Source organism: Periophthalmus magnuspinnatus, chromosome 8 (assembly GCF_009829125.3).
Source record: "Periophthalmus magnuspinnatus isolate fPerMag1 chromosome 8, fPerMag1.2.pri, whole genome shotgun sequence".
In the NCBI taxonomy this organism is placed as follows: Eukaryota; Metazoa; Chordata; class Actinopteri; order Gobiiformes; family Gobiidae; genus Periophthalmus; species Periophthalmus magnuspinnatus.
The window spans coordinates 28,965,069-28,991,384 of record NC_047133.1 but is presented as its reverse complement, the minus strand read 5'-3'; the positions used below and the strand labels follow the sequence as shown (position 1 = coordinate 28,991,384).

The 26,316-nt window shown below is 37.0% G+C and overlaps 3 protein-coding genes across 3 annotated transcripts; 2 read left to right on the top strand and 1 right to left on the bottom strand.

Moving 5' to 3' along the window:
- The first annotated feature begins 2,232 nt into the window (after positions 1-2,232).
- cnn1b (calponin 1, basic, smooth muscle, b) lies at positions 2,233-12,083 on the top strand. Its single transcript, XM_033970771.2, has 7 exons — positions 2,233-2,505; positions 8,150-8,271; positions 8,382-8,448; positions 9,172-9,309; positions 9,390-9,506; positions 9,815-9,961; positions 10,693-12,083. The coding sequence occupies exons 1-7, from the start codon at positions 2,446-2,448 to the stop codon at positions 10,936-10,938; spliced, it is 897 nt and encodes a 298-aa protein (XP_033826662.1). The 5' UTR covers positions 2,233-2,445; the 3' UTR covers positions 10,939-12,083.
- Positions 12,084-12,170: 87 nt separating this feature from the next.
- On the bottom strand, positions 12,171-13,978 carry elof1 (elongation factor 1). The gene is made up of 4 exons (XM_033971273.2): positions 13,895-13,978; positions 13,459-13,575; positions 13,318-13,388; positions 12,171-12,763 (listed from the first exon to the last, which is right to left on the bottom strand). Exons 2-4 carry the CDS (start codon positions 13,572-13,574, stop codon positions 12,699-12,701), a joined length of 252 nt encoding a protein of 83 aa, XP_033827164.1. The 5' UTR covers position 13,575; positions 13,895-13,978; the 3' UTR covers positions 12,171-12,698.
- A 590-nt stretch (positions 13,979-14,568) lies between these two features.
- On the top strand, positions 14,569-22,879 carry tmem205 (transmembrane protein 205). Its single transcript, XM_033971601.2, has 5 exons — positions 14,569-14,805; positions 15,050-15,080; positions 16,207-16,311; positions 16,397-16,560; positions 20,564-22,879. The coding sequence occupies exons 1-5, from the start codon at positions 14,767-14,769 to the stop codon at positions 20,864-20,866; spliced, it is 642 nt and encodes a 213-aa protein (XP_033827492.2). The 5' UTR covers positions 14,569-14,766; the 3' UTR covers positions 20,867-22,879.
- The last annotated feature ends 3,437 nt before the right edge of the window (positions 22,880-26,316 follow it).

Sequence of the window (26,316 nt, the reverse complement as noted above, 5' to 3'; positions counted from 1 at the left end):
CTACCAAGAAAGCAGGTCGAACCCTTGAATTCTAAGGTGGTGTTATAGGCTCACTGCAATTTGAGGCAGGCAGATGACCAAAATATTAGTAATATTGTGAATGCTGTTTTAAAGAATTGCTCATTTTGAATATGAAACAGAAAAAACAGAAAAGGATATAAAGTGATACTTGGCAGATTTGTGGGTAATTTTACAGTCTGTTCATATTTGTTCTATACGGCAACTAATACATTTGTGTTTTACATTTCTTGGTTTGATATAATATTGTCAGAATATTGTTACTGGTTTATGGTAAAAATTGTACATTATAACCTTATCATTTTGTCAATATCGCCCACTGCCATGGGTTAGATCCTTGGGTAGGCCAAATCTGCATGTCCTTCTTGTGTTTTTTTTGTATTCTTCTTGCACTAAAAAAATATATGTAGATGTTGTACACAAGTTAGCAATAGCTCTAACAGTGTAACTCTTACTTTGCACTTTGCAAAGACAGAAATAAAACATAATTCCTTGAGAGCTAATAGAGAGGCTCGACCATTTCCACTATGGAATCTAAACTATCTGAACTCACAGTTGTTTACATTGTACATTAAATAGATTTACAATCACGGTTATCAATGTTACATAAGAACTTTCCAAACTTGCAGCATATTTAGTCATCTGTTCATTGCAAGAGTTGTTTGAAATGGAATTATCATTCTATATTTATGTTTCTGCCAAAAGCTGGCCTGTCTCCATTAAACACAGGCAGTCAAAGGTGTCATGTGTCATTTGTGCATAGTGGATAATATCTGCATACATTCCATTTACATTATTGCATCTCCTCCTTTCTGTGTTTGTGTTAAAATGTTAACATTCAGGTTTAAAGTTCTAAACAAAAGGGTTGTATGGCCTAATCTTTAAAAAACAAAATAATTGTAGTCCATGTAAATAGGTAAAATTTATATTGAAAAACTATTACAATACCAAATGTGTAAGTAAGTTGTTTTGTTGTTTTTGTTTTTTGTTTACTTTTAATTCTACTACATTTTTCACATTTGACTGAATGTGTGTTATGATTTAAAAACCTTTGTGTTGAAACTTTCCAATCCCAGGTTCTCTGCTGGTTCGGTGAGCAGAATCATGTTTATGCTCTCCAGTTTGACTCCTAATGTAGCGACTTGTCATGGCTCTGCTCAGTGAAGGTCTCTGCTGCAGAACATTGTGCCCCACTAATTATTCTCATTAGACCGTGACCTTGTGCTTTGTTGCTAGGAAACAGTCTGTGTCCAGTCATGTGACATTTGTGCCCTTTTATTGTCCACCGTATTTACCAGCTCCATCTATCTCTAACTAATCCATGGACCAGATTGTTCCGACACATGGCATGCTGGATCAAACCCTCCTGTGTGCAGTGTGCTGTGACTCATCGTAATGTTGTGGCCCCAGTGACTCTGGTGCATTCTTGTACATGTCACAGACAAAGCAGAGACTGAGCCGACACACCAAGTAAAAGTGGAAAACGACCTCATCCAGCCCACTGTGACGTAAGCATGTGTAGTCTACTGATTGCATTGCCACTCTTGTTACAAAAAGCCCCAAACTGATAAGCCAACTGTACAAAATTACATTATGTTAATTAGATGATCCCAAAACAGTATTAGCACTATAACACTAACATTGTTTCATGTTTTACCTGTGTGGGTTTCCTGACAGGTTGTCCAGGTGGAGTTTTTATTTATTGTTTTTTTTTTTTTTTGGATCCCCACTCCTGGGGTCCTGGGGTCTACGAGAGGAACATCTATAGCCCACTTTTACTGTTATAAAGCAATTGATTCAGTTTTTTTGTTTTGTTTTGTTTGTTTGTTTGTTTTTCTTACACAAAGGATAGGCTATAGCACAGAGGTTTGAAGATAAACATATGCATTCTTGTATTATTTTAGTTTATTTTTTGTTTTGTTTTTTGTTGTTATTATTTATTTATTTTTACTATAGCCTAGGGTAGGTGTCTGGATGATAAATAATCCTAATGATTGCTGGGCTTTTGCCTGTACTAAGTAGACCTACTCTTAATAAAGCATTGGTGTGAATTTGAGTATGACATAACTCCAGGCCCTGCATCCCGACTTCCCTCAGAGCATCCTTTTCTCTCGCCTGAAGCTGGAAAAATTGACACCGATTAAAGCCCTGATGCCGCAGCGGTGACATCACTCCCAGATGAGGGCGCTGCGTCCTGATTGGAGCGCGCTCTCAGCCAACTAGAGCGCGCACGCGTAGGAAGAGTTTAAAACATTTCGGAAAAGTGTCGTAAAGTGATCAGAACGCGTCATACGCACGCCACAGTGGACTGTTCGGGACTTTGGAGCGCGTTAGCCCGGTTTGGACTGATAGCTGCCGTAATCTGCCGTTTCCAAGGCCTCCTCCGTCAGCCCAGCTCCGCATTGCACAGAAAGAGAGCGCAGCAGCATGTCTACACACTTCAGGAGCGGCCCATCCTTCGGCCTGTCCGCGGAGGTCAAGAGCAAGGTACGAGGGGACACTGGAGGACCAAATGTGAACTGTGTTACAGTGTTTGCTCTGGGGAACTAGGGACATTTGAGTAGGCTAGTACAATACCTGCACCAAAACGCAGAGTTACTATGTCCATGGTATTAGACTAGAGATAGACATTTACATGAATCCTTTTCCTTTTGGGACAAATAAAAATCTAAAACCCCATACATAGTCTAATTGTATTGCATAATGGTGTAAGCCAAGACCTTTGGTGTGACAGAATCCAGTCTCCATCACTTACTTGTATGTATCTTTATGGAGACAAGCAGACCAGGCCAAGTCAGATCTGTGTCTTTGAGCTATAGAATTTAATGTCCCTAATGTGAATTTAATGCAATGAAGGATATAATTAGAGTTGTCAAAAGTATCAGTACCCAGATACTTATCAATGCTAAAATTAATCAAAACTCCATACTTATTTCAACAAGTATTGATACAGAATTAAATGCTTAAATAGAGAACAGGATATCTTTAATTGGTTATTTTAAGGTAACCAGAATTATTATTAGTTAAAAGTCACATTCTATTCCACATGTTATTGTGGAATAAAAAAATTGTTTTGTGTATTGAGTCTTTTCCTGAGTATCAAAATTAAGTTTTTAATTTGAGTATTGTGACAACTCTGATGCTAAGTAGATGTGTTTGAAACTATGCTGGAGAACATTCCAGGCAAATTAGTGACATCTCCACTGAGACAGATTAACTGAAAAGTTACATGTAACGAAAAGTAACATGTTTGTGAAAAGTTCAGGTTAATTTGAATTTGAGTTCAAGTTATTAGTTATGTCAGTGTGTATTCCTCTTGGATGTCAGAGATCAGACAGGTCTGCTCTAGCATCTCTTTGATTGCACTCGTGTTTTGGTGTCTTCCCTGAATAATAGCGTCTGTCAGCACTGCTTTAATCACACTGTATAAACGCACATTCCTGTCACTGGTCCGATTTACCTCTCAGCAGGCTCTTAGTCGCCGCTGCTCTGGCCCAGGTCTAGTGCTTATTATATGTTGCTCGATTATGTAAACAAAAGAAAATGTGCAGTGGTCTCTGATTATTGACTAATTTCCAGGTAACATGAACTAAAGCTTAGAGAACAATAGGGCCAGAACCTATACATATAATAGGTGGAAGTTGGTCAAATCAATGAAGAATGGTAGAATGAGTGAATTATCTAAATGTTAGTCATGACACTTTTCCTGTATGTGTAAGACAATAGAATAACAGTTTAAATTTTAAACATGTCGTTCGATTTAGTTTTGTCAGTAGTTGGCATTTCTTTGAATCTTACACACAAACTATATAATTCTAGTATTTCTAAACCATTTAGGAGGAGGAGGTGGCAGTGAAGGAGACTAGTCTACTCAAGCTAGACTTTTTTTACTTGGGGACACTAAGTAAACATTGGTTGACATTTTACACCTGTCCCGGGATGAAAAATAGCCCTCAGGCTAATTCTGGCATATTTACATGCAAATGTTTATTAATGTGCATTGTCCCTGAAATAAATAAATAAATAAATAAATAAATAAAATAAAATATCTAGGTGAAAAAACTACACTATGTAGAACAATTAATTCAAAATATAATTGAGTTAGTTAGTTGAGTAAGTAAATGATCTGCTGTGCCAAAAGTGTTTTTTAGAAAAAAGGAGGGTTTCACAGACTCCAAACTAGTCCAAGTCTTCTTCATTTGTAGTGTTAAAAAACAGTTGCCAAATGTTTCAAAATTATATCTCAGAATGGGAGGAGTAACGAAGAAAACGTTACAGTAACAGTACAGTAGGGGCCATATAATGATTGTTATAGCTTACAGAATCTAGTGGAATACGTAGTTAACGCTTGAGTCTGACTGGCACTCTTATTTTGCTACATTGACATATGTAAGCTATTGCATTGCTGTAATGTCCACATATTCTTTAATGTCGTAATAGTTAAGTAGCAGCAAGAATGTGTGACTGCATTCCAGGCGTGTGACTTAGAGCAGTATGGATGCACCAGGACACTGTCAGGTACATGAGCCCAGTCCCCTGCCTTTTAAGGATGCAGCAGCCTCCCCTCTGTGCAACGCTCTGTAAACAGTTTACATGGACTTCAGGGATGACAAAACATTGTCCTGACACAAAGCAGGCGCATGGGACAGTGACACTCCAACTGTGCCAGCGCTGTAATCCAAATAATATCTACACCAGCATTGTGCCATCTCAATAATCTCCCTTTTATGGTTTGCTTTAAACAACAGTATGCAGGTCAACCTATTGTGCTTTAGCTTATGTGTGAAATGTGACAAACCCCTTTTACATTTTACACATAGTTATGAACAAGGCAATATTATTTACAGCTTCTAAGTTACTTAAAGTTGTACTCCATAAATTTTGGTGAAGGATCTGCCACCTGCTTGTCTCCATGGATATTTTATAGCTTTGTCTGGATTGTTCCTGAGTATGGCATTAAATTTATCAACATATCTTTCTCCATGTGTTTGGCTAGTGATGCTTCTCAAGGTACTGGTACTAATAATGAAAACGCCTGCAACCGAAGACATTCAAGATAGACTTTAATGCCATTCTGTGGAACATTCCTGGCATCATTGACATCTCTATTAAGTCAAGCAGGTAGTAGACCTACAAAAGTTACATAGTGAACCTATAAATTAGATAAATTAGATATAAATTTGTTCATATGAACATACAAAAGCTACACACTTCTTTTAAAACATTCAGTCAAATGATTTGATAAACATACTGTACTGTGTATTTGAGTATTTGTGTATTTCGCCCCAGGCAGCCATCATGGGAAACACAACAGAACTGCACTTTGAGGAGGTGCACTCCTCACCTGTATATTTATGACATAGTTTATTGTGACCTAAAAATGGTTTAAAAGTCAAAAGCACCTTGGTAAGTGGCCACTTTTATTTTGGCTCTTCTGCCTGTTGGCCACTCATTGCACTTTATATCACGGATTCACTTACACACACATTCATACACCAATATACACAGACATTATCAGTCAAAAGTTTGTGACCACTTTTCATAAATTTTTCTTTATTTCTATGATTATTTACATTGTAGATTCTCACTGAAGACATCAAAACTATGAATACACACAGAAAATAACTCAAAATAACTCAAAACTTGTTTTAGATTAAAATAATTTTTAAAAGACACCCTTTGCCTTGAACTGCAGTTTACATTTTTGGCATTCTTTGACCTTGACATGGCAAGTGGAAACCGTTTCAGGTCACTTCATCAAGAACCTCATTGAGAGAAGGCTAAGGACTTGCAGCGCTGTCAACAAAGCAAATCTTTTTATTCTTTGCTATGTAATTCCATATACAGTATTTTGATTCATCAATTTCATGTCTTCCATATGTCTATAACATGTAGAAAGTAGTAAAAACATAAAGAGAAAAACACTGAATGAGAGTGCGTGGCCAAACTTTTGACTGGTAGTATTGGAGGCAAGGTGGTTTAGTGTCTTGCCACTAATCTTTGCATCCATGAATTAACACTTGCTGAACTGCCTCCCATGTGACTAGACTTTTGCTCCCACTAAAATGTGTTGAAAAGTTAATAAGTACAAGCACAGTTGTGGCAGCAATGTCTATACCGTTTGCTTCTGCTCATACTACACTAGTATTATAGAAATGAATTTCTGTGTACACCATGCCAATTGACTTGTAATACAAAACTAGTGTCTGCTCACGTGGGGTAGAAATGTAAATTTGAAATCAATGCCTGGAATTAAAACTGTCTATATTGGCCTTCCTTTATCAGCCATGTTCAGCCTGAATAGTCACTGTATAAGGCCAGGTTTTGAGCAAAGCCAGGAGAGTGAGAGAGAGAGTAAGAGAGGGGGAAACCTGAGCGGGTCCAATGAGGGGAGCGAGTCAGGCAGGACAAGATGATCAGAGGGAGGGAGAGAGGGAAAGAGAGGAGGAGGGAGAGGGGGTGATGTTTGGGAAAGCATTTTCTCCCTAGTTTGGTGTGATGGAGTGGAGGCTATACAAACCCTTTGAAATACATGCTTTTGTTGGCCACTGATCCCAGACTGAGAGGACTTATCTGCAGAACATTTACAAGTATTCCATGTGTGTGCACGTGTGTGCGCGTGTACATTACTGGACAATAAGGGTGTGTGGTAGGGCTGAATGATTTGGAAAAATATCTGTTATTGCAATTTTTCTGACAATCATTGCAATTGTGTTTAGACTTTGATGCCTTGTTTCACATTCATATTTGAACCACATCCAGGAATATTAATATCTGAGTGAAGACTGAAATATTAAATGTTTTAGTCTGACTTTGTAGAAAGAAATTTGACATTTTTTGTGTTAAATGGCAGTGATTAAAAGTCTGTATTGTTTATGTTCAGGAAACTATTATTTATTGTGTTATATTGCCCTGTCCTAAGTAAGGATGTCAGAATTAATTAGTTTTACAATTAGATATTACTCCTTAACTGAATGCCCTCTCCAAGGTAAAAAGTGTCTACAGGTCACAAAAAAAGTATATTATAATTTACAGTAAAAAAAAAATGAAAGCACTTTTGTGTAGGACCACGACAGTGAGGCTGCCATGTGTCTGAGCAGGAATGCCACTGGCCTTTTTCATTTCTCCTGTTATTTTTATACCCCCACATCTCTTCTGTTTTATTAGCCAATATGGTCCACTGCTCCATACACAAAAGATTGTCTTTCCTTATGAGAAAGGAGTTATTTTAGTCGCAAAATCCTCCATATGAAACCAGACATTTCCTAAGGCAAGCTGTGTGTCTATGTGGACGTGCAGTACTGTACTAGCCGAGTAATGTTTTTGAGCGTGTACATGCTTTTATTTGTTTAATTCTCTTGTGCTCTTTAGGGTAGGATATAGGACAGGCAATTCATTTCTTTATAGGCCTATAGAAAAACACATTGTGTTCAGATTCAAAATACTGTACTGAAAGTTCATCCAGGCCTCCCAAAAGAAAATACAGGAATATTTCTAAATTAGTTCTATAAAAATGCAGAAACAAAATACAGAAACAGGAACACTAAATGTGTGTAAGTTTTAATATGTGCTTCATTGGAGTCCCTTATAATTCTTTACTGATATGTTGTTACCCTTTATTACCAAAATACTTTAAAAAAACAAAAAAAAAGTGGAAATGGGTCTTATTGTCTGACAATAATACCTCTGCACATCTGCACCAACATCATTCATCTTGTAATCCTCCTTGACCCCTTGTGAAGATCTTAAAAGGTTATATAGATGATGGCTATTGTGCATTTTTATAGAAGGCAATATTGAAAATATAGAATTAACGGGAACATTGAGTAGCAATAATGCTATTATAACAAAAAGCAGAAGTGTAAATTCAACCATTTCTCCCCCTGATGCCTGTCAGTCAGTCAGTGCATGCTACCAATCATATATTGAGTCATTAAGTCATCTCCTCTACAGCAGCAGAACTACCAGCCACCTCACCTTCCCTATGCTTCACTACTAACTAGCACGATAAAATCATACTCCTACATCATTTGTGTGCCCAAGTTTTAATCTATTCAATAAAACTACTCATTACACATCAGATATTGTGTGTGTTTAAGTGTCTTTGAACTGTATTGATTTTATTTCTCAGCTGGCTGGAAAGTACGACCACCAAAAGGAGGAAGAGCTTCGGTTGTGGATTGAGGAAGTGACCGGTCAGAGGATTGGGGACAACTTCATGGAGAGTCTCAAAGACGGAGTGATACTATGCGAGTAAGTGTGCTCTTGGCATCTTAGTATTTTATTTCACCATAAAATAAAATAACTGCCTGTTTATAACATTATCAGCTTCACCAACCTTTCTATCTGCTGCCCTTTTGTAGGCTCATAAATGCTCTCCAGCCTGGCTCTGTGCGAAAGATCAACCACTCCAATCAAAACTGGCACCAGGTACAGCACTAGCACTACGGGGCACAAAGAGATGGGGCTACTGTTACTTTTCTGGGACAGGCTTCTTTACTGACACTGATAAACTTATTATCTGCTTTTAGTGCTCATCATTTCAAAGCACATTCATTTTACAATTCTGTTTATGGGCCCTTTACAAGGCACAAAACATAAACAAGGATTTTAATAGATAGACTTGAAAGCCCGGTGAGAATTCTCATAGGGATAGTTCTTGGAGAGCTCATTTAAAAGCCTATTTCTGGGATCTCACACACAACAAGGCATTTATCAACCACATAAAACACAGCTATTCTTAATTGTTCTACTGTTTTGGACACTGTTGTCCTTTTTACAATGTGGAAGTGCAGTGTAGCAAATGTTAAATTGATGCATGCATTTTACAATACAAAAATACTGATTATATTATGAATATGAATGTTATTGGTTTATATGGTCAGGACAGTATAAATAATTGAATATATGAGATGCATGTAAACACATCAAATTATTGCCATGGGCTATTACACTATAGTTAAAACATTTTCCAAAAGTATTATACTATAAAAGTAAAAATATTCTGTCCTGTTTTGGAATCTAGAAATAGTGGCATTCACATATTGAATGAACTATGACAAGAATTCCAGTCTGTACTGTACTCATACCACAATAACCAAATATTCCATTTTCTTCAACTAATTAGATTTTCCGCTTTCCTTTTATGATCAGCTGGAAAATATCGGGAATTTTGTGCGCGGCATCACAGAGTACGGCCTGAGGCCTCACGACCTCTTTGAGGCCAATGACTTGTTTGAGAATGTCAACCATACTCAAGTTCAGTCGACACTCATCGCTCTGGCTGGAATGGTGAGCATTGTCATCTACAGCATGAGGGTGAAATCCTATAAAAGCCTAATAGAAAAAAACATGCTACTTTTCATATTCAGGCCAAGTCCAAAGGTTTCCATTCCAAGTATGACATTGGAGTGAAGTACGCAGAGAAACAACAGCGGCGATTTGCTCCAGAAAAGCTCAGAGAGGGACGCAACATCATCGGCTTGCAGGTCAGACAAGTCATATGAATGAGTGGGATTTTTTTATATAGCCATGTTTAACTTTTAAGGAAACAGACTTAATTTAAACTGAGTGAGAAGGTCTTATTACAAACATTGGTATTTTTGTGTCTCTGTATTTTAAAAAGTATCTTGAAATGTGGCACTATATTTCATCTTAATTCATTGAATGTATATTTTACTATCCTTCTGATAATTGTACTGTGTATGAATTATTTTAAATGTATTTGGGCAGCACTTTGGGCAGCTTAAATTGTATTTTAAACGTGCTATATAAATTGAAATGAATTTCTCTTTAGATGGGTACCAACAAGCTGGCGAGTCAAAAGGGCATGACGTCCTATGGCACACGGCGCCATCTCTATGACGCAAAGATTGCAATGGACAATCCTCTGGACCAGTCCACCATCAGCCTTCAGATGGGCACCAATAAAGGAGCCAGTCAGGTAGGGCCTTGTGCTGTTAGAGTTTATTGAATTTACAATTAACCCTTAAGGACTTAGCACACTATGGACCAGTATAGCTCACCTAGACTTTTATTATTTTTTTAGCCATAAAAATTATGTTAAAAGAAGTATCAGAATTTACAGCATTTTTTCACACAACTACTTGTATTTTACACATCCATCCGTATTTTTTCTTTTACGCATCAAATAAATGACTGGGAAAATCCCTGCTGCACCTGCCCTCTCATTCGTCACCTTCGAGGGACAACAGAGGCAGATTACCGTAATGATGGTAAAATATTTAAATAGCCCCATGCCTCTGTTTTGAGATGCCGTTTGAATTTACATGAGAGCACGACTGGGCGCGGAGTTACGCTACTGGATAGTCCTCAACCGCGCTCTATCGGCGACGATATCATCCGACGCTATCGGGTTAATGGTGATTTATAGGTGTCACAATTTCACTGTGTGAATTGTAGCTACTAATACCGGATATAGGCATAAGCATGAAAAGGATAATCCAACATGTAAATCTGTCTTTCATCACACATTTTCAGCGCAATGACATAAAATTCTAAAATGAGTTTGTTGACATTCCTAGCCTAGTTAATTGTTATGATCTAATTTTTTCTGAATCACAATTTTTTTCAATAGTACCTTGATGTTACTGCTATAAATTACCATGAAACATTATGAACCCTATGTATTGACAGTTCCTTTCGTTCTTGTAGGCTGGCATGACTGCCCCAGGAACCCGGCGGCACATCTTTGACAAGAAGCTGGAGCTGGAGAACTGTGACACCTCCACCATCTCTCTTCAGATGGGCACCAACAAAGTGGCTTCACAGCAGGGCATGACCACCTATGGCCTGCCCCGCCAAGTTTACGACAACAAGTACTGCGCCAATCCCACCGAATACTTCTATGACAACGGCGACGCAGTGGAGTTTGATGGCTACAACCAGTACTCTGACTGAAGACCCCAAAATTTAACCCCTTTCTGCAGTCTTGCTTCAAACAACCCAACACCACTGTCACCGAGACTATTATTTGTCCGGCATTGATGTCATTGTTGATTCCATTCCCCACAGTTTTTCTTCTAAACAAGCATGTTGTTTGTCTTTCCTTGAGTAAAAGAAAATGGTGGTTTACATTTATAAGAAAATTGGCCAACTTTTTGGAAAAATGCCTTGACAATTTGTATTTCGGTCAATATTATCCAAAGAGATGTTTTATAATTTTTGCTATTTATAAGTTGTTCTAGTGCTTTTATTTTTGCCTTTTAGGGAGTTGTTTTCTTGCCACATTCAAGTGAAATGAATGCTAAGTGGATAAACGTTTCATGGCCATCTTGGTGCTAATGAGCTTTTTGTATTTGCAGATTTATGGTAATTTTTGTATTGTAAGAACCTGCGTTGGCTTTCTCTATGCTCACCTGCCGGCTTTAAAGTGATTCTATTTGGCAGGGCAAGATTTATGATAGTTTTGTTCAGCTTATTGAGGGATATTTGTTAAAAGATGGGGGAAACCAAATGCTTTTGACATTGATTGTAAGTAATACATTATGGTTTTATTGTATGTTTAGTTTTACATTTTTGCTCTTCTTGCCATTGCTACCTAGCTTCTTCACTTGTGTGTAATTAACAGCAAAGACAGAAGATTGAGGTGTGACCAGAGCATGGCAGAGGCGCATATGTGTTTCTTGCTTCATACTGTTGTTAACCCACCGAACGACTTGAATGTATTGTGTGATGTATTTTAGGGCTGAAGCTCCCCCTGGTGTTAATTTCCACAATGACAATACTGTGTTCTTTGCGGCAGAGATCATTTGAGGTTTGAAACTACAACTAAGTTGTTGTTGTGCGCCATCTAGTGTTGTGAGATAATTCTTGCCATTCTTTGATTTTACTAAATTAAATAACATTGAAATTTTAAATACGATTTCATAAAACTTAGATTTTTCTTCTATAAATTATATATAGATTTATTGTATATTGCTTGTTTTTATTCCCATAATTGTGAGAGAAACTTTATGTAAAATGTATTGCAAATGATTCATCTTTGGTATGTCTGTCACTAAACCTGGCATTTGTGCAATAAAACACTTCAAATATAAAAGTGGATTCTACTCTTAATCTTTTAATCATTACTACAAAATTCAGTCAGTTTGTGAAAAAGAAATGTGTAAGTAAAATGATTTAGGGGAAAATTGGACAAGACAAAGGTCTAAAAAATGCATTGGCAAGGAATGTGAGTACATCAGTGATTATCAAATACAAATGCATAATTGTCATTTCGAAGAAGATTAAAAAAAAGACCTATATTTGTGTGTTCATACCTAAAATGTTATAAATACCTGTGAATGTAAAATGCACATGGTTACGAAGTCTCACTTTCTAATGAGGTAAATCGTCATGGAAACTTGTACTTCCTGCGTAAATATCCATGTGCCCAATCACAGACAAAGTAGGAAATACAGCTGATTCCCTGGACCTGAGTTTAGTTTGGTCTGTACAGGTCGCAGAGACAAGTCAGGAACAGGTGAGACAAGATTTAGCCTGATCATGGTGTGAAATACACAAATGTGAACTGAGGCAGTGCTCTGATCCATCAAATAAAACCAATGTAGTTGCAGGTCTGTTGGTTTGCTACATTGTGACCAATACATGTTGTGGATTCTCAAGACTGGATCAGCAGTCGGGCAAAACTCCAACAATGAAGTTGAAGGAAAGCGTCACTATTGATTGGCTGCTTCACAGGCATCGATCCAGTCACTGTAGACATCCACTGGTTCTGACAGATCTGCACATAACATGGTCAAGGTATTTATTTTAAAAAGCACAAATTAAATATGTTAAAGTCAGTCCAAATAACATATTTTAAGTCATTTACTTGACCAATACTCTTGATACTCTCACTTGCACTGTTTTTTGTATTGCCTTATGATTTAGAAAACAAAATTTAGAATATGTAGATTTTTGTATTTGGACACCTACTACTATTTATATTAATCAAATGTACTAAATTGCAACTAATACCATATGCTTAATATATGTGATATCCAGCTAAAGCAGCAAAAAAAAAAAAATAATAATAATAATTAAAAAAAATAAAAATAGCTATTTAGTGTCACTTGACTCATTCAACACATTACATAGTTTAACTTTATTATCTATATTGATGTATTATATGGTCCATAATATCAAATATACTTTCTTGTCTCATGCATTAATTTCTATCAATTTAATTATAAAATAATTACACAACATAGCTCTAAAATTATGAGCAGAACTAACTCATAATGACAACTTGACAGTAGTAAATAGCACATTCAGCATACAGTGTGAAAAGGATACATGTTATAGGGGTCTGAAACTCCTCCAAACATACGCTACATGATATAATTCCTGTGTTTCGAGTTCTCTCCCTGAAAAATAAAACTAAAAATAGATTACACATTTCTTAACTGATATTTTCACTCATCTAAACAAACTAACATTTTCACATCACAGGACTTCTCGTGATTGCAGAAGGGACAGGTAAACTGGGTGTCCAGATTTCCAGTCATCTTTTTCTTGGGAGGGGGCTTTCTCTTTGACTTTCTGCGACCCATCCTAGAGTGATAACACAGAAACATTCAACACAGAAACAATCAACATGGAAACATTCAAATGCAGCCAATGAAAATGGGTTAAACGGGAAAGAGCACCGAGATAAAAGTTTACTTTGGTGAACACTCTATTGGAAAATTATACGTAAAATAGAAATAATTATATCAATGAACCAAAACAGCTACAGAATAAACAACGCTAACTTCGAGCTAGCAATCTATAACATCGTGTTGCATAATGACAGAGTATGGAATATGTGTGGACAGACAGAGAGAAAACTGCATTATCGTGCATAATACAGACAAATGCTTACAATGATTACCTGGAGTTTCCTTTCTGGTGTTATAGAGCACTTATAAACGCAGGAAAAGGATGCTCGGTCCTCGGTGTTGCTCCGTTCCGCCGGATGATGCTGCGGCGCTACTAACGTCGCGGCTGATTGGTTCGTAGGAAATCAGGTCGGTTTGTGATTGGTTCACAAATATGCCTACTGACAAATCAAGCCGCTGAATATTACAATAGCAATCGTATTTTGTCTTAAACTATTTTGTCTTAAACTATGTGTAAATGGTAAATAATCGTAAGATGCACACCTCATGAACATGCAAATTTTTGTTCTGTCCTTTTACTTTCACTTTCTCCATTAGGCAAGGCAAGTTCATTTGTATAGTACAATTCGTACACAAAGTAATTCAAAGTGCTTTACAGAATAAGACAAACATTAAAATCACACAAAACAAAACATAAATAATCACACATAATTATCATAAAATTAACATTAAAACAGAAGAGTGAGGTATACTAACCTTTATAAAAACCCACTCAGTCGTATCCACAGCTAAAAACAACTGTTTTGAGCCTGAATTTAACCATTGTCAAGAGGCCTGTCTCACATCTTAAGAAAATTGTCCCAGGTTTAACTGCATATATTTGAAAGACTCCCCATGTTTAGTCCTGACTCTGGGCACCAGCAGGAGGCCAGTCCCTGAAGTCCTCAGAGTGTGAGATGGTTCATGTGGCACTAACATGTGGGAGATGTACTTTGGTGCCAGGGCATGCAGAGACTTATACACAAGTAGAGCTGCATTAAAGTCTATTCTCTGAGCTACAGGAGCCACTGCAGAGACCTGAGCATAGGACGCATGTGTGAAGTACTTCCTGGTTCTAGTCAGGACCCGGGGAGAAGTGATCTGGATGTACTGCAGCTGTGTTAAGGCTCGTTTGGAGAGAACGGTGAGTTTTGTGAGAAGCTGTGCTATAGCCTAAAATCTGTTACAGTAGTTAGAAAATTAGGACAATATCCTATATCGATGAATGTGTATATGTCTTTGAAGCGTTCGTTTACTATGTGCTTTACAGCGCCACGATTGGCTTGTTGCTCTCGTGTGGGCGGGATTTTGTTTCAAAACAATTGACCCAGGAAGTAGCGCTGTGTTGAACCTTGTTCCATTTAACTATTTATTTACGTGCATTTCAGTGTTGGACATCGAGGAGAAAGAAACCCCGAGGTAAGTGTGTTCTGGGACTGTCTCTGTGCCTTTGAGCTCGTATAAAAATGCATTTTGTTGTTGTTTTTGTTGTTGTTGTTGTTGAAAATAGTTGTGGGTAACATTCAACGATACATCCATTAGTAGCCAGGGCCTGCAGACCACTTGTGTGCGATACATATTAGACCCTATTGATGTTTTGAGTAATACATTTGTAATGTCAGAATTACCGTAACTATTTTCCACGCAACTATATACGTCATTTCTCTTATCTCACTGGACCACCTCACCTCTCGTCTGAACCACCCACCCCAGCTCTTTGTGCCTGTGTAGTTTGCAAATGCCAATGGAGGCTAGCTAATTCCAGAATGTTTGCTCCACTATTGGCTAGTCATTTTTCATTTGTTCAAATTAATCTAAAATTATGAATACATGTGTTAGTGCATGTTCTTGAGTGATATAGATATTAGTTCCACTAATTCATAAATGTTGAACATTTCTATTAGAGCCAAGAACTCACTGTATTAGCACAAGAATCTGCAGTTTAACAATATTAAATAATTAAGTTATTAGCCTGTAGCTCGCAACCCAGCCCCAGATAAGCGGAAGGAACTGGATGGATGGATCCCCATCTGTATTACTATAGAATGTTGTTCTGTGCAGAAACCCAGAAACAGAGTGGACAGCAGTTGGTTGTAGTGGGTTTTGTCATTCAATCTAAGGGGCATCTGCTGTAAACAAAAAAAACAAACAAAAAAACAGTCCACTGGTCATAAAAACATGTTGATGAGAATATGATAAAATGGCTGGAATGATTTGGTAGAATACAAATTAAATGGCTCTATAAAGTGAGTTGTAATAGTAAATGGTTAATGATACAATGATTTTAGTTATTTACAGTGTCCCAGCCATTGGAATGAAACAAGCATACAAATGTATGTGTTTTTATTTTTCCATTTAGCACATTCCCACTGTAAAAACAAACCAACAATTACATTTTTTTCCCCATTTCAGCTATGCGCTAGGATTTTCACCATTCAAATTTAAGGAGCTCTGGGAACAACAACATCAGGAAGTTACCATAACGCAACCGCTACTTTTCAAAGTCCTTTACATTATTTTTTATTCTATGCTTACTTTACATGAGGCCACATGGCAACTGAGGGTGAACCCACAGACCTGATGAAAGTCCTACACCTGCTCGTGCTGTCATTCACCTGGGGCATGCAGCTTTGGGTCACATTCATTGCTGGTAAGTAGTAGCTTAGTAGTAGATGAATAGATTAATTAGCACTGTTTCATTGACTTTGACTAACTTCCTCTTTAAATATGGTTAGGTTTTGTCCTGGTGCGGCAGGTTAGTCGGCACACCTTTGGCCTAGTGCAGAGTAAACTTTTCCCTCCATATTTCTACTGCTTGCTGGGGAGCAACTTCATCAGTCTGTCCATGTACGCTGTGTACCACCCCAGAGAGCTGCTGGAGACCCATGAAGCCATACAGGTAAATGTAACTGGGCATGGTAACATAACATCTTAGCTACGAGCTTGTAGAAATGTCTATTTTAAAGTAGTTCTGTTTCAGTAACAAATTTGATATAACATTAATATTGAAACTACTTTATGCCACTGACAAAATAACTCTATAGCAGGATATTCTCAGTGAACTCTTTTCTAAATGTATAACATCGTAAAAAAAATAAAAAAATAAAATAATAATAATAATATTAAAAAACACAACAAAACGTAGCAGAACAAAACGTAGCAGAATGAAACCCCGTATAATTACAGATATTGTTTTACTCTTGACAGCTCAAATCTTATCACATTAAAAATAATTACCCCACAAGTGCCAAGAAAAAATCTAGACATGATTAAATATAGAACCACACAGAAGATTCAATTCAGGTTTTATTGTAAAGCCCAATATGACAACAGCAGTTGCCTCTTTGGGCTTAACAAGATTATTGATTTAACTGTAACACCCCTACCCTTGAGTGGGCTCTGGTCCTACAGATTTGAACTTCATCTGCAAATGGATGCGTGTCAGTCCTGGACATCTGCTGTGCTGTGAATTGGAGCTCTTGGTCAAATAAGTCTCCAAGGTTCCTAACAATAGAGCTGGAGGTTACACTGACATTGTCCAGAGTGCCTTTCTGGTCAGATAGAGAATCTCACGGGCCTTTGGGGCCTAGTACAATAACCTCTGTTTTTTTGGGGTTAAGAAGCAGATAATTAAGTGTCATCCAGGTTTTTATGTCCTTCACATAGTCACTAAGTCTGTCTACTCGATCAGTCTGATCTGGTTTCATTGATAAGTACAGCTGTGTGTCATCAGCATAGCAGTGGAGGTTAATGCCATGTTTTCTGATGATATTGCTTAACTGCAGCATATAAAATGTGAACAGGATTGGAACGAATACAGAACCCTGCGGCGCACCTTAAGTTACCTTAAAACACGGTGAGGAGCTCTGGTTTACATTAACAAACTGGTACCTATCCGATATATAGGATTTAAACCTGCTGAGGGCCGCACCTCTGACACCTATGTCACACTCTAACCTCTGCTGTAGAATGTTGTGGCTGATGTTGTCAAACAGTGCACTGAGGCCCAACAGAACCAGGACTGAGACCAGTCCATTGTCAGCAGTTAATAACAAATAATTTGTTTCTTTAAATAGCGTAGCTTCTGCGCTGTGGTGAGCTATGAATCCTGATTGAAAAACTTCAAATAAGTTAGCCTGTAGGTGATGACAATACTGTTTAACTACTTAAACTCTTTCAAAGATTTTTGAGACAAAGGGAAGATTAGAAATGGGTCTATAGTTGGCTAAAAGATCAGGTTCAAGATAAGTTTTTTTTCAGAAGCAGTTTAATGACTGCATATTTGAAGGACTAGGGGACATAGCCATTTTCTAATGAGGTATTTATTATATTAAGGATAGGATCTATAATTAGAGAGGGGATTTCTTTGAGGAGTGCTTGGAATAGGGTCTAACAAACAAGTTGATGTTTTAGAGGACATGAGGACAGTAACCTCTGCTTGGTTGACAGCAGTAAACCTGTCTAGACTGCTTTCCAAATTATCATGCAAATGATAATTTTCTGTCATCATTTAGAGTACAATTTGAATGTTATTGAACAAACCTCCCAATACTGACTAACAGTATTTTTTCAAAAATAAAAACTTAAAATCCACTGTTCCAAATTATTATGCACAACAGAGCTTCAAACCATATTACTGTTGTAAAGAATTGAAAATGGTCATTTGTTTATTTTTCAATTAGACGCATTAGCATATTACTGAAATTAAAAGCTATTTCAATCAGAACATCTTAAGTTACATTTTAGGTTAAGTTACATTTTACCATAGGACCCCTTATTTGATAGGAGCTTCACAATTGCATCCCTTGAACATGCGAGTTTGTGAAGAGTTTCTGCATGAATTCTTTGTAGGATCAGAAAAGCCTCTCAGAGCTGCTGTTTGGATGTGAACTGCCTCTAAAGGTTCTCAATAGGGTTGAGGTCAGAGGAGGATGAGAGCCACACCATGAGTTTCTCTTCTTTTATGCCCATAGCAGCCAATGATGCAGAGGTATTCCTTGCAGCATGAAGGATGAAGATGATTTTGCTACGGAAAGCACAGTTCTTTTTGTACCATGGAAGAACGTGGTCACTCAGAAATTCCACATACTTTACAAAGGTAATTTTCATACCTTCAGGGACCATGAAGGGGCTGACCAGCTCTCTCCCCATGATTCCATGCCAAAAACATGACTCCGCCACCTCCTTGCTGATGTCGAGACTTCTTGGAACATGGTGGCACCAAACATTCACCACTCCATCCATCTGGACCATCCAGGGTCGCATGGCACTCATCAGTGAACAAGACATTTCTGCTTGTGAGCCTTGGTTAAGGTTGGCCTAATAATAGAAGGTTCATGCGTAACTTCAAGCCTCTAGAGGATCCTACACCTTGATGTTCACGGGACTCCAGAGGCACCAACAGCTTCAAATACCTGTTTGCTGCTTTGTAATGGCATTTTAGCAGCTGCTCTCTTAATCCGATGTATTTGTCTGGCAGAAATCTTCCTCATTGTGCCTTTTATCTGCATGAATCCGTGTGTGCTCTGAATCAACTACAAATTTCTTGATAGTACAATGATTGCAGTTAAGTTTTTGTGAAATATCTAAGGTTTTCATACCTTGTCCAAGGTATTCAACTATTTCATGCTTTTCAGCACTAGAGAGATCCTTTTTCTTTCCTATATTGCATGAAAATGGTGATTAATAGTGTGGAACATTCTTCTTAAATAGTTTTTCCTTTAATTGGACTTACCTGGCAAACTATTTGGCACAGGTGTCAGGTGTCTGAGATTAATTTCAATGACCCAAAGAGCCCTGAGACACAATACCATCCATGAGTTTCACTGGAAAACAAAAAAATTGACATTTATCACACTTGCATAATAATTTGGAACACAGTATAGTATCACTGGTGGTTTTAGGTGGGATACTAGTTTTATAGCTTGTTTTTACTCAGTACTAATTGTTTGAGTCATTTTATTTAATTTATCTCTAATGGTTGTGGTTTTGTCATTGTAGCTTGGCGTAGCAGGGATTGAGGGTTCAACTGCACTATGGCAGTTTGTCAGCTTGGTTACAGTGCTAAACAGAATCCTGCTGTTGTTTTTGTTTATGTTTATTCAATTTGAATAATATCTGGTTTGGGTCTAGCCTTCTTATAAGTCAATAGGCAGATTTTCCATGCCTTTAGGGATTGCTCAGAGTCTAAATGGCGCCGTGTACTCTAATTTTCTGACCTTTTGTTTTAGTGAGCACGGTTCTTCATTGTACCATGGGACAGGAGGTCTGGGCCTATTAGTCTTCCTTTGTTAATGGAGCTACAATATCAAGAGCACTTTTCAGGGAGTGCATAGATCTGTCAACAAACTTGGAATGAAGTAGTTGGACTAAAGCTCTTCTCAGTAGGGTCACATGACATGTCCCTAAAATATTGGCTTTAATATTTATTTGAACTTTAAAATAGATTTTTCATTATAGTTTTATTCTGTGGGGCAGGATAATCTTTAAGTATAAGTTGAAAGGTAATTAGGAAATGGTCTGATACTATGGGGTTTTGAGGGAGGACATTTAGGTCTACACCATATGTTACAGCAAAATCTAAGATGTGCTTCTGACTGTGAGTTGGTTTTTGGGTTGGAATATTGTTCCAGATATTTTTAGTCAATATAGTAAGTTTTTGTGACAAGCCACTCTAAAAGTACAATTTACAATTTTTAAAATCAAATCAAAGTGTTATTCTAAAACATGATACCACTATAGTCATATAGTAGGCATGCTATAACATAATGAACATATGGGACTATTAAGGGACTACAGTTTAGTTGTTTAGTTCAGTTCAGTTGAGGGTGCTAAGTTGTAGAAATCTGTCTCAAAATGTTACAGTTCTTGCTCACTAATAAGATTTTTGTATCTGTTTGTAGATGCTGCTGTACCTTGTAGCCCTGATCACAGCTGGTTTAAATGCTCAGTGGTTTGGCCCCTCCGGTACAGAAGTGATGTTCCAGATGTGGGAGGTGGAGAAGGAGCACGGATTAGGACAACAAATTGGACTGGGCAGCCAAAAGGAGGAATATGCCAAACTCAAAGAGAAAGACCCTAAGTACAGAGAATACAGGAAAGTTTTTGGGCGTTACCATGGGCTATCCTCTATCTGCAACCTGATTGGCTTCATCTGTGCCACTGTTAATTTAGTTTACACAGCTATGAATCTGTCCACCATATAGAAACAAAATAGACTTGATTCAGACATTATACTGCAACTGTGAAGTGGTACATTTATTTAGTTTGCTTTTCTTAATGATGTTTTAAAAGAGTATTGATTACCGGTAGCTATTTTTAGGCAACCCTATATTGTCATACTAGCAGAGGGCAGTATTTTGATGAAATAGAATTCAGTGAACTATTAGTTTTTAGGTCCAATACTAATAAAAAAAGATAATTTTAAATTTTCACCATGTTAGGTGTGTTCTATCAAAAATGACGACTGGAATCAATCAGTTAAAATCACAAAAGTTTATTCCCTGTTCAATGCAATTCTAATACAGAGCTCTGGGTCAGACCATTGTCCCTAATAGCCTATGTACACAGGACTTAAGACAGGCGCTCTGATTGCCTGCCTCTCCCTAGACCAGTGGTTCTTAACCTGGGTTCGATCGAACCCTAGGGGTTCGATGAGTCAGTCTCAGGGGTTTGGTGGAGGTCAAGACTCATATGATTCGTGGACTGCGAGCGTCTCTAGATTCTGGCCGTGTCCCAGTTCGACAAATGCACCCTTTAATGTGCCTATCGAAGTACCCGCCCAACTTAAATGAGCAGTTCGAACGGCATAAAAAAATGAAACGACATAAAAACTAAGAAAAGGAACAGACTTTGCTGTGAAAATGACATGAGAGTGGCCAAGAAGCCATGCATTTCTGAACTGGTCTCTCAAAGGCAACAGCAGAAGTCACACTGATTTGCAGTAAATATTCATTATTATTCTAGCCTGAAGGAAATTAGGTGATGGGTGTGTGTTAAAATGTTAAAAATAATAAATAGCTCATTATTGGAATACATGAGGTTAAACATTTTAATTATTTATTAGTGTGGTAGTATTAAAAAAGGTGATGTCTTTGTAAAAAGGTGTGTATGTAATTTGGTGTGAGTTCATGCATTGAACTGGTTTTATTCTTTGAACACAGTGATGTTAATGCATGGTTCATTTTGTGCACCAGTAAAACATACTTATGTCTTGAATTTGAAAAAAATAATATTTTATTTTTCAATAAAGAAGGGTTTGGTGAATGTGCATATGAAACTTGAGGAGTTCAGTACCTCCAACAAGGTGAAGAACCACTGCCCTAGACCCAGAGATAAAAAAAAATAACAATATGAATATGCAAATAATATGTTGAGAAGGTTCACGCCTTGGTTCCTCCTTCCGACCTCTTTCACTTCACTGTTTTTGACCTTGAGACATCTCCGGCTGCCTTATTTCTGTAAAGAGTTTCTCCAAAGCATACAGCTGCCTTCCGTTATTCAGAACACACAATGTTGCCTTTAAAGGGCACTATTAATTATTTCAGTGTTTAAGCATTAAAACAGTGTTTAAATCAAAGTGTAACTTCATTAAACAGTATTCAAACAGCTATATAAATTCAGTGTTTTGATATATACGTGTGATGCATCTAAGAAGCTTTATTACTTGATATATCCTTCAACCACAAGTGCTTTTGAATTATATTTTTGTGAGTTTTTGTGTCTTTTTCAATGTTAGTAGCAAAGAATGAAGATATTTTTGTAATTAAAGTTAGTCATTGTTTCAATATCAGGTCAGAGAGTGGCAGTAATATATTGACAATAATAATGACAATATATTGATGTTGAATAATCAAAAGGGATAAATGATGTCACATTGACTTTACAGGCTTGGCAAAAACTATGAAACTTTCACCTAACTTTAATATATGTCATAAAAGACAAATATTTTTGATCAGAAAAGAGAGTTGGTGTTGTTTTTCTTCTTCATCTTATAAAAATGGTACTGCTGCGACAGTTGTTTCCCCAGTCTTGCCTTATCAGTTGTTAGTAAAGTCATCCTTAAAAGTATTCAAATATCAGTAATCAAATTCATCTCATCACTGAAACAATTTTGTAGAAAAAAAACTTTGTTTCATTTGTCAGTATAGCTTTAAATATTGTTGTGATTGCATTTGTTTTTGATTGTGTGACATATTCTTATAATAAACTTTGAGAGATTGATTATCTTGCCTTTTGTACCACTCATGTTTGACAGGTGGATGATGGATTTATCATAAATAAAAAATCTACCTCCTTGAGAGTTGTCAGGGTTTAATTCAATTACCCTGAGTAGTGACACACATCAGATTTAGAGTGGCAAAAGAAACAGCAGGTCTCACACAGCTGATAGGTGAGGACTCCACTGGCTCTCAACAAACTCCATATAATAGATTAGGACTAATGGGTGATTTGTTCATCTGTTTTGACATGAGGTTTAGTCAAATGGCCTAAATGACCTCTATACTGTAAAACCAGGAAGGGTTATTAACAGTAAATTACAGGCAAATAGGCTGCCTGTAATTTACTGTAATTAAACAAACGGTAAAATACTGTTGGAAATTGGCCGTGCAGTGTTTGTGCCCTACTAATGTATGATGCTGCCAGCCAATTCATTTGTGCTGCACATTTATAATAATGTCCCTATAGTCAACAAATATCCTCCAATTTGACAATTGGTGGAGACTTTTGGCAGAGACTACTGTTCAGCAGTGGTGCAATATAACGAAGTAAAAGTAGTAAAGTACTGTACAAATTTTAGGTATCTGTACATTTTTAGGGGGATACTTTTTACTTTTACTTCACTACATTTGAGAGCAGTTATCTACTTTCTATCTAACTGTAAAAGTATTTTTTGTTTTTGTTTGAGACATGCTGAAAAGGCTGGGATTATTTTTTGAGCAAACAAAAATACACAAATAAAAACAGCTAGCATGTGTATAATTGCAGGAAAAGAAAAGATTCTTTTTAAATTCCTCATTTCCTTGTTCGAAGTGAAGCATGAGGAATTGTGGAAACAAATGAACATGGGTATATCTACAGCAGACCAGCTGTTGACACCAACAAAACTCAACAAACAACAAAACAACAAAAAAATAAGTAATGTCTGGATTATATTGCACTTTACAGGCCCAAACAGCTTCTGAAAGTGCTTTAAAATACTGTATTATTCATTCACTCTCCACTCTTGTCTACGTCTGTAGTCAGAGCTTCCCAGAGACTGAAGACAACATGGTTGCCATTCTATTGAAGGCGTGTGATGTGTCACACACAAAGTACACAATAACAGAATTAATTAACCTCGAGAATCTGAACTACCAACCTTCTAGTTACAAGCTTGTGAAATGACTTTGCATGTTACACCATTTTGAGATACAGAGATGGCTTAAATCTTGTATATTCACTGTTCATTCAGCCTTGCTATGTTACATATTGGGGTGAGAGCATATTGTTATAGTCTTAACTAGATATATAAAGCAAGGCGAGGCAAGTTTATTTGTATAGCACAATTCGTACACAAAGTAATTCAAAGTGCTTTACAGAATAAGAAGGACATTAAAATCACACAAATCAAAACATACATAATCACACATAATCATTGTATTAGCATTAACAGAGAAGAGTGCAGAATAAAAACCTTTCAGTCGTATGCACAGCTAAACAGAACTGTTTTGAGCCTGGATTTAAACATTGTAAAAAGTTATAAGTGTAGAAATATATTTTATGAGGTGGTCTCAAACCACTTCTGATTTGCATCTGTATCAAGCTAAAAAGTAAAATTGTTATTTATTTTTATTCTTAATTGCATTTTTCTAACTTTATTTGCAGATAATTTCCAAAATAAAGGGCCCATATTACATTATATTCTGATCTATGTGACACAACTCCAGGCATGTTTTTGTTGAGGAAATAACGTTCCTCATCAGAAACATACCTGGAGTTGTGTTTCGTTTTATTCACATGTTCTTCCTGCATATTTAGGAGTCCTTTTCACTGTGTTCTTAAACTCCATATATCTCTACTAAAATAATTTTTGATCATTTCAGCCCTGGAATTGCCAATCCCTACTGAACAAAATATAAAAGGTAGCTGAACAAAAGGTAAAAGGAGCTGTTAACTTGAAAACTACTGCTTCATGACATCAGAAAATGAAACAGAGCATTTTGAACTTTGGAGATGTAGACAGACTAATAATAAATGGTTACTCAAACATGTGTGAGTGAAACAAAACACCACTGGAGATGTTTTTATAAATAAGACACAATACATAGGAAAAGAATAAAACATCTGACTAGCTAGTATTAAATGGCAGGAAGAAGAGGTGAGTTTTCAGTCTAGTCTTAAATTGTGTTAAAGACCTGACAGGCAGAGAGGCTGTTCCACAGTCTGGGCACTGCAACAGAAAAGGCTCTGTCAATTAAAGCTCACAAGAGTCAAGTTTGCGTTTAAGATTTATTTTGTTTTTTTTATTTATTTATTTATTATTTTTTTTGCAGATATTCTTATTCAAAATTCTGCCTGTGTGTTAATTTCCTTGAAGACAAGGAGATCTTGAACAAGATCCATGATGGGAGGGACGGGGGAACCTGCATCTTCATTGGAGGAAGAAGTCCGGACATGTCAAATAGTCTATACATACCGAGTCTTTAGAACACATTTAAACAACATTTTCAGTGCATTTGACAGGTTTTCATGTTTTCAAAGTTAATATGTTATAGTCACTCAGTTGTCTTAATAGTGGGGACTTGTTTTGATAGAAAAATGTCATCAATATCACAAAAATACAGTGGCTTGCAAAAGTATTCATCCCCCTGGAACTTTTTCAGTATTCAGCCTCCCTAAGTCAATACTTTGTGGAACTGCCTTTTGCTGCAATTACAGTTGCAAGTCTTTTGGGGTATGTCTCCACCAGTTTTACACACCTACAGACTGAAATTTTTGCCCATTCTTCCAGGCAAAACAGTTCAAGCTCTGTCAGATTTGATGGAGACCATTTGTGAACTGCAGTTTTCAGATCTTGTCACAGTTTCTCAACTGGATTTAGGTCCGGACTTTGACTGGGCCATTGTAACACGTGAATATGTCTAGCTTTAAATCATTCCATTGTCGCAATGCTCTTTTGACTTCATTTTGTGGTTTACTCTCCGACACTCTCTTAACAAACTTCTGTAGCCCTCACAGCACAGCTGCATTTAGAGACAAGATTACACACAGACAAGACACACAGGTGGACTCTTTTTAGTCATTAGTTAAACATTCAATCTTTCCAAAATCATCAGGCAACTTCTAAAAGCAATTGGTTGCATTCAAGAAAAAGGGGGCTGAATACTTTTGCACGCTGCACTTTTAAGTTTTTTATTTTTAAAAAAATTGGAAATCTTGTGAAATATTTCCTTCCACTTCACACTTGTGTGCCATTTTGTGTTGCATTTTGTGTGTTGTGTTCATAGAAAATGCTAAGAAAATGTATTTAAATTTGTGGTTGTGTGTAATTTTTGTTGTAATCTTTTCACTGTAATGCAAAAGTTTTTCAGAGTGCTTAGTTTTATGTAACTTTAACCTGCTTAGGTGAATTATGTAACATTTTTGGTGGGGGGAGGGGTCCGTCACCTGCTTC

What these genes read in the sequence shown, in the direction of transcription:
- cnn1b (XM_033970771.2), top strand. Translation starts at nt 2,446, where the DNA reads ATGTCTACACACTTCAGGAGCGGCCCATCCTTCGGCCTGTCCGCGGAG. An exon ending in GACGGAGTGATACTATGCGA is followed by an intron (nt 8,272 to 8,381) that starts GTAAGTGTGCTC and finishes GCCCTTTTGTAG; the next exon opens with GCTCATAAATGCTCTCCAGC. An exon ending in CCAATAAAGGAGCCAGTCAG is followed by an intron (nt 9,962 to 10,692) that starts GTAGGGCCTTGT and finishes TCGTTCTTGTAG; the next exon opens with GCTGGCATGACTGCCCCAGG.
- elof1 (XM_033971273.2), bottom strand. Translation starts at nt 13,574, where the DNA reads ATGGGTCGCAGAAAGTCAAAGAGAAAGCCCCCTCCCAAGAAAAAGATG. An exon ending in AAGTCCTGTGATGTGAAAAT is followed by an intron (nt 13,389 to 13,458) that starts GTTAGTTTGTTT and finishes TTTATTTTTCAG; the next exon opens with GGAGAGAACTCGAAACACAG. An exon ending in GTTTCAGACCCCTATAACAT is followed by an intron (nt 12,764 to 13,317) that starts GTATCCTTTTCA and finishes TGTTATGTGCAG; the next exon opens with ATCTGTCAGAACCAGTGGAT.
- tmem205 (XM_033971601.2), top strand. Translation starts at nt 14,767, where the DNA reads ATGTACTGCAGCTGTGTTAAGGCTCGTTTGGAGAGAACG. An exon ending in AGGCTCGTTTGGAGAGAACG is followed by an intron (nt 14,806 to 15,049) that starts GTGAGTTTTGTG and finishes CGTGCATTTCAG; the next exon opens with TGTTGGACATCGAGGAGAAA. An exon ending in TTGGGTCACATTCATTGCTG is followed by an intron (nt 16,312 to 16,396) that starts GTAAGTAGTAGC and finishes AAATATGGTTAG; the next exon opens with GTTTTGTCCTGGTGCGGCAG.